Source organism: Olea europaea, unplaced genomic scaffold (genome assembly GCF_002742605.1).
Source record: "Olea europaea var. sylvestris unplaced genomic scaffold, O_europaea_v1 scaffold511, whole genome shotgun sequence".
Classification (NCBI taxonomy): domain Eukaryota; kingdom Viridiplantae; phylum Streptophyta; class Magnoliopsida; order Lamiales; family Oleaceae; genus Olea; species Olea europaea.
The window spans coordinates 226,195-237,951 of NW_019263428.1; the positions used below are offsets into that span (position 1 = coordinate 226,195).

General features: G+C 37.7%; 3 protein-coding genes across 3 annotated transcripts; all 3 read right to left on the reverse strand.

Annotated features, from left to right (window-relative positions):
• Nucleotides 1-6,221: 6,221 nt before the first annotated feature.
• On the reverse strand, nt 6,222-8,566 carry LOC111388627. The gene is made up of 4 exons (XM_023013383.1): nt 7,958-8,566; nt 7,372-7,911; nt 7,252-7,312; nt 6,222-7,096 (listed from the first exon to the last, which is right to left on the reverse strand). Exons 1-4 carry the CDS (start codon nt 8,564-8,566, stop codon nt 6,222-6,224), a joined length of 2,085 nt encoding a protein of 694 aa, XP_022869151.1.
• A 31-nt stretch (nt 8,567-8,597) lies between these two features.
• Nucleotides 8,598-9,194, reverse strand: LOC111388629. The gene has a single exon (XM_023013385.1). The coding sequence runs from the start codon at nt 9,192-9,194 to the stop codon at nt 8,598-8,600; it is 597 nt and encodes a 198-aa protein (XP_022869153.1).
• LOC111388630 lies at nt 9,191-10,339 on the reverse strand. Its single transcript, XM_023013386.1, has one exon. The coding sequence runs from the start codon at nt 10,337-10,339 to the stop codon at nt 9,191-9,193; it is 1,149 nt and encodes a 382-aa protein (XP_022869154.1).
• Nucleotides 10,340-11,757: the final 1,418 nt, after the last annotated feature.

An 11,757-nucleotide genomic window follows, 5' to 3' on the forward strand; every position in this document is an offset into this window, starting at 1 on the left:
ACCACAAACAGCAAATGAAACTGGAGAAAGCAACAGTGGCTAAAAAAGAATAGAAATTTGTAAATCGAGGTCTGTGTATTACATAGTGTCCTTAAAACAGATTCATCCATTCACCATAAGTACTTGAAGTTTGTTTGGACGTCTCTTTTCAAGCATACAATGTTACGCAGATGAGGAAGAGAAGGAATTCATGGGCCTCTGACATTGGAAAAATTGGCTCTATACAAAGGCTCCAACATGAGTGATAATGGCCCCATAATGAGTGACTTTACAATAAGTAGTCATGGGAGTTGAAGAGACATCTGGAAGGGGAAAAAAAACAATGTACAAGAAATAAAAACAAAAAGTGGATACTCCTAAGGGGCCGATTTTTGCTTCGTTTAGTCCCACATTCATGTACACAAGTCGTGCCCGAAAACAATTTCAAGGTCCGAACCCGAAAACAATTTCAAGGTCCGAAGTTTTGATTCGGTCATTGATTTACACCCCCTTGTGCGCACACATGAAGAAAGCCTGTATGCTATACGTGATTACATCCTTCCAAAATGTAATCGTATATAAACTGTTTATTGCTTTGATCATTTTCCTATGTGGGACAAACTACACATAGTTTTTTCCTTCAACACAAAATAATCTTCCAATGCTTTAACTTTGAGCTTTAATTTCTTATTAACCCAAGAATCATTTTTGGCAAATAAATATATGATTTCGGTGTTCTTACAGAGGAGAACATCAATCTATTTTGATTTTCAAAATTGATTAAATGGGTACTACTGAAAATTATGCCAAAAGTGATTCAATGAGCCACATTTTCCAGCAGATTACATTAGCACACTCCCACATAAACATGCAGCACATATACTAATAGAGAAAAATTGAGGATAATGGATACTTGACTACTATGATCTTGGATTTGATGCCAAAAGATTTAAAAGCAATACGACGAGCATATCTAAGAGGTACAGTTCTAATATGGGAGGCAGGCAACAAACCTGATTCGACTACACCATTTGCGATGCTCTCAGCCATTTTTCCAGCCCCAATTAAACCTAGCTTGTAGAGTCACTTGGAATTGGTACAATGGTCGTCATCTAGAATTTTTGAAGACAAACTAACAATGAACTAAAAGAAATAGAGAAAAAATGGACAATATTTTCTAACTAAAACCATGAGTAGATTTTTATTTATAGAAAAATAAAATAACAGATTCCTTAAAAGATAGGAGGTCAAAGTAAACAAGATAACTTTACAAACTTAAGCAAGTTGTTGAACATTTGAATCGATTTTATCATGATCTGTACAAGGATAAATTGTCAGGTGAAATTTTGTTGATTATAATGACAATCATGCTAAGAAACACGAATCACAAAATAATAAATTGATACTTCAAATTCATACCCGAGGAAGACATTGTGGATATGAATATTAACAGTTAGATCTTTCTCTCATTGCTCCTCACAAAGTATTAGCCGTCAATGGGGCAGGCCAATAAAACAATATGGAGAGGATATGAGACCTAGCCTTTATATAGGAATTTATTGAGTCATTCCATTAATGACTCCAATCCTAATTAAGGTTTACATATATTTCCGGTTCACATACTTAAAATTACCACATCAAATAAAATATAACCCATAAGGTATAAAACAATCCAAGTGATCACTTAACATATTGGGGTTAATCATAGTATTATTATGAACCATACATCTAACCCGTAAAATTTACAATCAAATGGGAAGCCTATATTTAGAATTATTCTAACATTCTCCAACTTGGACAAACATTTGATTGTTATAAAACAAACTTTTGACTTTCGGGTTAGACTACATAAGTGGCTACAAAAGTATAGCTCCAATGATAACACCTTATGTAACATGATCTGGTCAAACAAGAATATCGAAATCGAACATGGAAGTTGTTATACCATATAAATGATGTAAGACCACTCCACAACTACAAATGCTAACATCCTTATCGACATGGATTCCTATCCTCCAACCAATGTGGTAGTATGGGACATGAACTTAGCACCAAATGTGATAAAAAAATTGTGCTAGTTTATATTGATCCTCATAATGCTTCAAATAAAAAATGAAGCCACATGTCTTTAAAAAAGACTCATCTTTTATCTTTATCAGTTATATCTCGAGATCATAATAACATCATAATTAAAAAGACATAAGTCAAATGCATGCTCAAAATAATTCATGGATAGGGAAAAACTTATTTTATTATTGGAAGGGGCCATACCCGAAAAATATATGGGTTGCCTGCGTACCTCATAAAGGGATCAAGCCAAAATGTAGTTCTTTCATGTAAGCAACTCCCGCTAACCTAGAACGTCAAAGGTTCCACAATACCTATATTAGCAACATGTGTTTTAAATTTTTTTGGAACAAGTCCCTTAGTCAAAGGATATGCAATCATTGCCTCTGTATTGATATGCGTTATTTTCATCTGCCCTTCCTCAACTCTATCTCTAAATAACAAATATTTGATGTCAATGTGTTTTGACCCACCAGAACTTTTAATACTCCTTGAAAAGAACATTGTTGTGCTATTATCACAATAAATAGTGATTGGTCTCGAGATGGAATCAACAACATTCAACCTAGAAACGAAATTTCTTAACCAAACGGCTTCGACGATAGCCCCATAACATGTCACAAATCTAGCTTGCATGGTAGAAGATGCCGTTAGAGTTTGTTTAACACTTTTTCAAGAGATAGCACCACCAACAAACATGAATATATAACCTGATGTTCATTCCAAATCATCTTAACATCCAGCAAAACCAAAATCTGAGTAGTCTTGAAAATTGGAATGCAAGCATATAACCTTTAGTTTTCTTCAAATACCTTAGAACTTTTTTAGCTACTTTCCAATGTTATTGCCTTGGATTCGTCTGAAACGTACTAAGAACACTAACCGCATAGGCTATATTCTGTCTAGTGCAAACTTGAACATACATCAAACTTCCCACATCACTAGCGAATGGTATCATCTTCATAGATTTCCTTTCTAGCTCATTTCTTGGACATTGAGCCTTGTTAAACTTATCCCCTTTTATGATGATTACATCGTTAGGTGCACAGTTCTGCATATTGGACCTTTCTAGAACACGTCGTATATAAGCCTTTTGAGAAAGTTTTAATAAGCCACGATTTCTATCATGATGTATTTTAATGCCAAGCACATAAGAAGATTCTTCAAAATCTTTCATCTCAAAATTAGCATATAACATTTTCTTTGTCACGTAAAGCAACCCCAAGTTGTTGCTAGAAAGTAAAATATCATCAACATATAGGACAAAAAAAATAAAATTTCTCCTACTATATTTTAGATAAATACATTGATCAACTGTATTTTCAACAAAACTAAGAGAAGTCACAAACTTGTCAAACTTTATATACCACGATCATGATACTTTTTTGATGCCATATAAGGATTTGTTAACTTACATACCAAATTTTCTCTTCCATTCACAATAAAACCTTCATGTTGTCTCGTGTAAACATTTTCAGAAAAATCTCCATTCGAAAAGGTTGTCTTAACATCCATAGGATGAAACTCAAAATTATAGTGTGTTACAAGTGCTATGATAATTCTAAAAGAATCTTTGGATGAAAACAGATGAGAAGGTTTCACTATAGTGAATGTCCTCTCACTAAGTGAACCCTTTTTGCAACCAATCTTGCCTTCTTTCATTCAACATTTCCTTTCAAATTCAATTTACTTTTCAAGATCCGCATGTTATCTATAGCTTTAGTTTCCGAAGGGAGTTCTACAAATTCGTAAACGTTATTCTGTTCCATAGAGTTCATTTCATCTTCCATAGTATTTATCCATTTATTTGATTCAGCACTTGTCAATGCTTGACTATAAATAACAAGATCAAAAATATGCCTAATATCAAAATCAGTATCTAATAAATAGGTAATGTAATCACTGGACAATGCAGATCTCCTTAATTGGGCTAGTTGTCCAATTGGTATCAGTATTCAACTTATGTCTTACTTAAGAGAAGGTCAAGAGTTTGAATCTTGGGAGACGTGGCAGAAAGCTGTGAGGGATAAGTGGGCCCAAGGTCCATCCAAAATGGACAGTACGGAAGCTAATGACTTGGGTAAGAGGCCTAGGTCGTTACATCCAACATCTTTTCAACTCGCCTCACACCTTTTCTGGCATGTTGAATTGATATTGACTTGACCCTTTTTTTGACTCCTTTTTTCTGACTCTTTTTTACTCTTTTTCTAACTTTTTTTCATTCTTTCTTCTTGACTCTTTTTTTTTTTGATAAAACAGTACAGATGAATAGTACCATACGGAATGAGCAGTGTTTTTTTTCGAAAACTTGACGATGAATCAAAGACTCAACAAACAAGGAAACATCACCACGAAAATAAAATAAATGAACAAAAAACTCAATAAAATAAAAACTGGATATAACCTTGATCTTGGTGCCTAAGCTCTGATACCAAATGATGTGAACCCGGTTAACAAGGTTGAATCGAACCCACAGGAATTGACATCGAATCCCAAGAACGCCCAAATAATTATCAAGGTTTAGGAATCGACCCACCAAAGTGAACCAAGCAACCGAATGTATATGAAACAAATGACCTCTTAATCACACAATCTTGAAATATCCTTCGGATTTGCGGATTTGAATTCCAAAATAATTGAATTAAGCAACCAAAGGTGTATTAAACTTATGACCTCTTAATTACAAGATTTTGAAATCACACCCGATAAATTTAAACGCCACATGATGTTTTAGATCTTGATAAGTTCGAAGGTTTGAAGCATCTCTCCTCGAAAGAGAAAATTCTCCATTCAATAATTCATTATGAAAAGTCTTATTACAATGTGGAAAATAAAGAACTATTTATACTAAAACCCTAGGAAGAATTAAAAAGGAATTAAAACACTCAAACCCAATTTGAAAGGAATAAAACACGTCCTAAATTATGGCAAGGTATCAAAAGATAAGATTTCTTATTAAATCTAAAAACTGGCGAGAAAAATCTGAAATTCTGCCATTGGAATAACTGTACGACCGCATGGAGTGTCGAAATGCAATCGCATGGTTCCAGTGATATTAGCGAGACAAAGTTCTGCCCCAACTCGTGCGACCGCATGTTGATTCAGGTGGTACGGTCGCGGAAGTATACATTTCAGCCTTTTTGTCTCTTTTTCATTTCAATTTATTCTAATCTACTTTGCTTCCTCTTCCATTGGCTAACACAAGTTGGTCCCTCATGTTTTGTCTTCCATTCCCAGCATGTCATTTCCATTGGTTGACACCATTTGTTCCAGCTGATTTTTTTTTATAAGCTCATCAGGCATTTATTCATACCAACCCTCACTTAAGGCGAAGAAAAACTGTAATAATAACCGATCAATCAATAAAAAATAACCAATAATCTCAAACTCCTATCAATGTAATCTAACAACGGAAAAAAAGCCTATCTTTTCTGACGAATATACACCGCACCCATCTTGTCTAGACAGATCAAGCCTCGACAAAACCTTAGTAGTTCCGTACATGATAAGAACCGTTCTGTCTTCCCCTTAGCACCTAACTTCACCAATTCATCCGCAACCTGATTAGCTTCTCTATACTGATGCATGATGTGAAAGTCAAACTTCTTGATAAGGTCTATGAGAACTTCCCAAAAATCCCACAAGTACCATAACGAACATTTTCTTGTCAGAATCCAAGAAACCACTAACAATGAATCACATTCAATATCCACTTGATATAATCCCAAATCATGACACAAGGTCAGTCCATCAGTAAGCGCTCTCAACTCTGCCTCATTGTTAGTGCCATATCCAAAGAAAGAGGAGAAAACTGATATCAGCCTGCCCGTTTCATCCCTTACAACCCCACCACCACCAGCCATACTTGGGTTGCCTAGACAGCTTCCATCTACATTTAGTTTTACTCTGCTCGCCACTGGTTTAGCCCATTTAACAATCCGAAGAGGTCTCTCCTGATTCTCCATTTAGTTTCTAAGAAGTAATTCTTTTGACCGCGAGAGAACTCGTTCTTTTTTCAAATTGGATGACACATGTTGCAGCCAAAATTTAATGGAACGAAAAATCTGCTCCACAATTTCATGAACACCTTCCATTCTCGCTTTACAACGTCTCATCTATAGCCTCCACGTCAGTATAGTTGGAAGTAACCCTTGTAAGTACCCAACTTGTGATTTTTAACCTGTAATGGCCCACCATAAATTTACTCTATCATACCAGTTTTGTTTAGATCTCCACCGAATGCCCAAAGCCACTGAACCTTTCCTCCAAACTTCGTTTGCCATCTCACCTGTACTAAGAACATGGTTGGGTATTTCTTCATTTCCTGTAAGGCAGCAATCACAACGAGAAGCTAAGGCTACACCCATTTGCCGAACTCTACTATCAACACTTAAAGCTTTAGAAAAAGCCTTCCACATTATCACTGACATTCTTTTTGGGAGTGCAGAATGCCATACCCATCTACCCCAAGAGGTTTGGGGCTGTTGAACTCTAATCATGTCCCATGCACTCTTGGAAGAGAATGTTCCTTTTCTATTCGGTTTCCAAATAAGAACATCATCCCCCTCTCTACATTTACTCACCTTAGCCATAACACTGGCGGCTTTGTCTTCCCCTACAAGTTGCAGTAATTGATTCATATTCCAACCACTATCCAAGCAAATATCGTTGATTCTAAGAGTTGGTTGATCAATATGTGATGCGTCCCATGACAAAGGGCCATCATCTAACCAATGAGCATACCAGAACGAGATGGAACCCTCCCTAATCCGCCATTGATTTCTATTAATCACATCAGGGATGCATCCCACAATAGAGCACCAGAATCGAGAGCCTATACAGCGTATATTGGAGACATCAATCAATCCATGCTTCATATATTTTGCCCGAAAAAAGGTTGCCCATAAGCAATCTGATGACAGTAATTTCCATGCAAACTTCATCTGTAGGGTACGCTGGACATCTTCAAATTTCCTAACTCTGATCCCCCTCCACCATCGGTTTACAAAGTTTATCTCAAGAACACCATTTCTTCCTAGTCCTTCCAAACCTCACCACAAAAGAAAGATGAGAGGATGGAATTGAGTCTCTTAAATATAGATTTTGGAACATTTAACACAAACAACAAATGTGTAGCGATACACGTGAGAACATGACGAAGTAAGACCAATCTATCCCCTTGCGACAGCAATTGAAGCTTCCAACCTGCAATTTTCTTTCTGATTTTCTCCACCAAGGGCTCAAGATGGCGGGCAGTTAAACGACCCTGGACCACTGGAACACCCAAGTAGATAACTAGAAATTGACCCTCCTTAAAACTAGAACCTTCCTGAGCTCTCTGATAGACCTTTTCCTTCCATTGGCAAAAATGATTAAATCATCAGCATACATCAAATGAGTTATCGCAGTCGTGCCCCTAGGGTGTGAGAAGCACCCAATCTGTCCTTCCTCAAAACCCCTCTTCAGCAGTCTAGTCAACACCTCTTGTATGATAATAAACAAATAAGGGGATAAAGGATCTCCTTGACGAAGAGCACGCGTTGATTTAAAAAAACCTTGCATGGTTCCATTCATCATCACTGAGAACCATGGTGTGGATATACATTGTTCAATTAACTTACAAAACATCATCGGGAACCCAAAGGATGATAAAACATGAAGTAAGAAATGCCACTCCACCCTATCATATGCTTTAGCCATATCTACTTTAATCATCACATTTCCACCGCGAACCTTTTTATTCAAAGAGTTCACTAATTCTTGAGTGAGTGTAATGTTCTCGAAAATACTTCGACCTGGGATGAAGGCTCCTTGCTCTTGAGAAATAATCCTAGAAAGTATAACACTCATTCTCTGCACCAAAATCTTCGAAAATATTTTGTACACAACAGAGCAAAGATAAATCTGGCACAATTTCGCTTTCCTCACTCGTAAGAACAATCTGAAGATATTTCACAGCTTCTGCATGTATTTGTTGCGGAGTCGACATGATAGTGCCGTCTGTAAGCTTCATCTGATTTAACTTTGATTTTCTTCGTCTTTGCGAGACTACAGCATGATAAAATTTTGAATTGTTATCACTGTCAGACAACCATTTCTTTTTTGCCAGTTGGGATAATCTAATTTCCTCTCTTCTTTGCCATTCCTCCAATTCCATTTTAGAACTCAAGTATTCTTGTTCTGCCTCATTAGAAAATGCAGCTTGTAACCTACTATCGAGAGCCCCCACACGTTCTTCTAATTCCAAAATAACATTATCAACCCTCCCAAAAAGCTCTTTATTCCACAATTTCAAAGCTTTTTTAGTAGCCTTCAGTTTAGCCATTACTTTTTCTAAGCCACCCAACATCAAACCACTCTCTCCCAATCTCCATGCTGCCTCCACAAGTGGTAAAAAACCCTCATGCTCACACCACATTCGTTGGAATCGAAATGGAGTCGGGCCATACAAAGCATACTTCTTTTGCAAGTTAATAGTCATAGGGCGATGATCAGAAGATGTTCCTGACATGTACTTCATACTTGCTTCCGAGAAGTCATGTAACACCTCCTCATTTACCAGTGTTCTGTCTAGCCGCGCCCAACTTTCTAGTCAAACCCTCATGTCCATTGCACCAAGATAATTTTCTACCTAGAACTGGTACTTCCAAGAGACAACACTTGTCAATGCACTCATTAAAATCTTCCATAGCCTGAAGAGGTCTAGGGTGGCCACCCACTCGCTCAAAGTCATTTCTAATGATATTGAAATCGCTAGAGACTACCCAAGGAAGGCCACTCACCCTAACATTCTCCAACTCCTGCCAAAGTTTCCTCCTTTCCAAAGCATTACATTTCGCATAAATGAACGACACTAACATCTTATATTCTCCCTTCATGAAAACTCCATGTAAAGCTTGATCCGAGAAATGAACCCAGTCAACCTTGTAATCTTCACTCCAAAAAATCCATAATTTACCTCTTGTTTTCTCATTTGATATAAAGTTTGGCAACTTTATTTTACAAGCCAAAAGCTTCATTTTTTCTTCCCCAAGAAAAGGTTTCGCAATCCCTAGTATTTCCACATTGAGTTTTCTCACTAACTTTCCTATCCTTCCTTTTGACGTGCCCACCCCTCGCACTTTCCATACTAATAGTTGATCAATCATAAGTCAAGTTTTGTAGGGCGTGCTTGCGCCCTCTGTGATGCTCTAGTAACCTGGGGAATAGTCTTCTGTCCTTCAATATATTGTTTATGGACCTCTGAATCAGACCAATAGTCGGGGTCTTTCTTCCCTTTGCATCCCCTTGTTTCCTTTTCACAATCAAACTCGTGATGGATAGGATGCTGCTGTTGTTCTTCTCTACCATCTTGCACAGTCACATCATCACCATCAATAGGATACCCCTCATTCCCTACTGCTATCTCGTCATTTACAACCTCCAAATCTTCATCAACCACTTTGGAAAAGTCCTTCACAATGTCAATGCTGGATGGAGCTTCCTTTCCTACACCTATATCAACATGTGTTGAATCGTCTTTCATAGTCAAATCCTCACTTATTTTAGCCTCCAATAGTACAACCTCCCTCTCTCCAATTTGAGCTTTCTCTACCCCAATCAAACCACTATCTCTCGTATTCACCAAGGGGTCAGCCTCCTTAAACCTCACTATAGCATCACACAAACTCTCACTCTCCTTGACAAATTTACCGGTCCCCACCGATGATTCTCCCTTCTCAATTCGAGTAATCTCCAGTTGCCCAATTATTTCATCCACCTTATCTTTATTTTTCGCCATATCCTGCCCCTCTTTCTTGCGCCATTCCTGTCTCTCCATCACTTTTTGAAGGAGCACACGGCTCTGTCCAACCCGAGACACAGATTCAGGATGACCTTGTCGACCACATTTGATACAATAGAAACCTGGCTTCTCATACCGAACCTCTTGCCAAAATGTCTTCGGTGAATTAACAATAAGAAAACTCCTGACTGGTTCTGCAAGCAAATCTACTTCAATAAACATTCTAGCCCTTGTGGCCCGAGATCGATTCAATGTTGCACGATCAGTCCCCAAGTATCTTCCAAATTGAGTCGGCAATAATCTTAAGCAATCTGGTCTATGCATATGCATCGGCAAACTTGGCAAAAAGATCCACTGTGCAGTAATAGAAGATTCTCTATTGAGATCAAACTCCGCCGACCATTTGAAGAGACGAAATGTCGCCCCAGCCAAGGATCGACCCTCTCTTGTCCACACATGCAAGTAATCTATCTCATTCTTCAATTGAATCAGCACATGTGAGGCATCCATGTAGCTAATTACTGGAATCACTTGAAGACCCCAAGCCTTGTTAATAGTTCGTCAAACTTCATCAATGTTTGGCCTCACCGTGAGGAATTTCAACACCAAAACAAACCGTAAGTCCTCAGATAGGGTCTTCTCTTCCACATTTGTAAACATAAATCCAAGATCACCGTTAATCAATTTTGGACCTCGCATCGTGATGGCCAAATCCATTTTTATCACCGTCTGATTAATCCTAGTTTTCTCACGCGGCTTGACAACCTCTGAATACGATCTGCTGTGTTGCACTCCAGTTGGAAACCCACCTATTGTGACTCCACCCTGATGCTCATCGGAAAGCCCTGCCGGTACTGGTTGCACCGGCAGGAGGGTAGTCATGGTAATCCCGTCTGTAGACGAGATTCAGCTTCGAGCCCTGACGGGTTTTGTGAAATCGCCCAAGTCGTTTTTCTCTCTCCTCCTCAATTTCTTGGAAAACAAATGAACCCTTCACATAAGAAGAAGATGGGATTGAAACAGGGGATGAATTAGAGAGCTTGAGGCCATGAAATTGTGACTATTCCAGCTGATTTTTGTTTCCTAGTCCCAGCACATAAACCGATTCCCTTCAAAGCTGCTGCCTTTCTGTGGTTGTGTGTGTATATACATACATACATACATATATATACACATACATACATACATATACATACATACATACATACATACATACATATAAATACATACATATACATACATACGCACACACACTATATACACACACACACACATACATATACACATATATATATGTACATACATACATATACATACATACATACATACATACATACATGCATGCATGCATATACATATACATACATACATATATACGTTTACATACATACATATGTGTATATATATATACACATACATACATACACACATACATATGATAAGGAGTTAATTTCACAAACGATCACTTAAATTTTAGGCGGTTTCACTAATAATCACTGAAGTTTTTAAAACTTTCACAAATGGTCACTTCAGCTACCAAAATGATTCTAATTCAAACTTAAGGACCGAAATACGTGAACATACAAATTTTAGAGGACCTCAGGTGCAAAAATTTTTCCTTCCACTTCCATATTCATTCTCCTTCTCCGGCGCCAGTGGATTCAAGGCCAAAATCAAGCACCCCACCGCCGAATAAACCACTGGATTTTTACACCACAAACACCTCCTCATCACCCTCCACAATTCTATACCAATAATCAACCAAAACACATAAAAAATGAAATGAAATTCAGGTTCTAAAAAATTGTAATCACGCACGGTTTTCCTCCAATTCCGGCCAACCTACCACCACCCATAACAAAAATCCATCACAGGCTATTAGTACTCCACAAGACGAACATGTACATGGTCCCATACCATCACAAAAC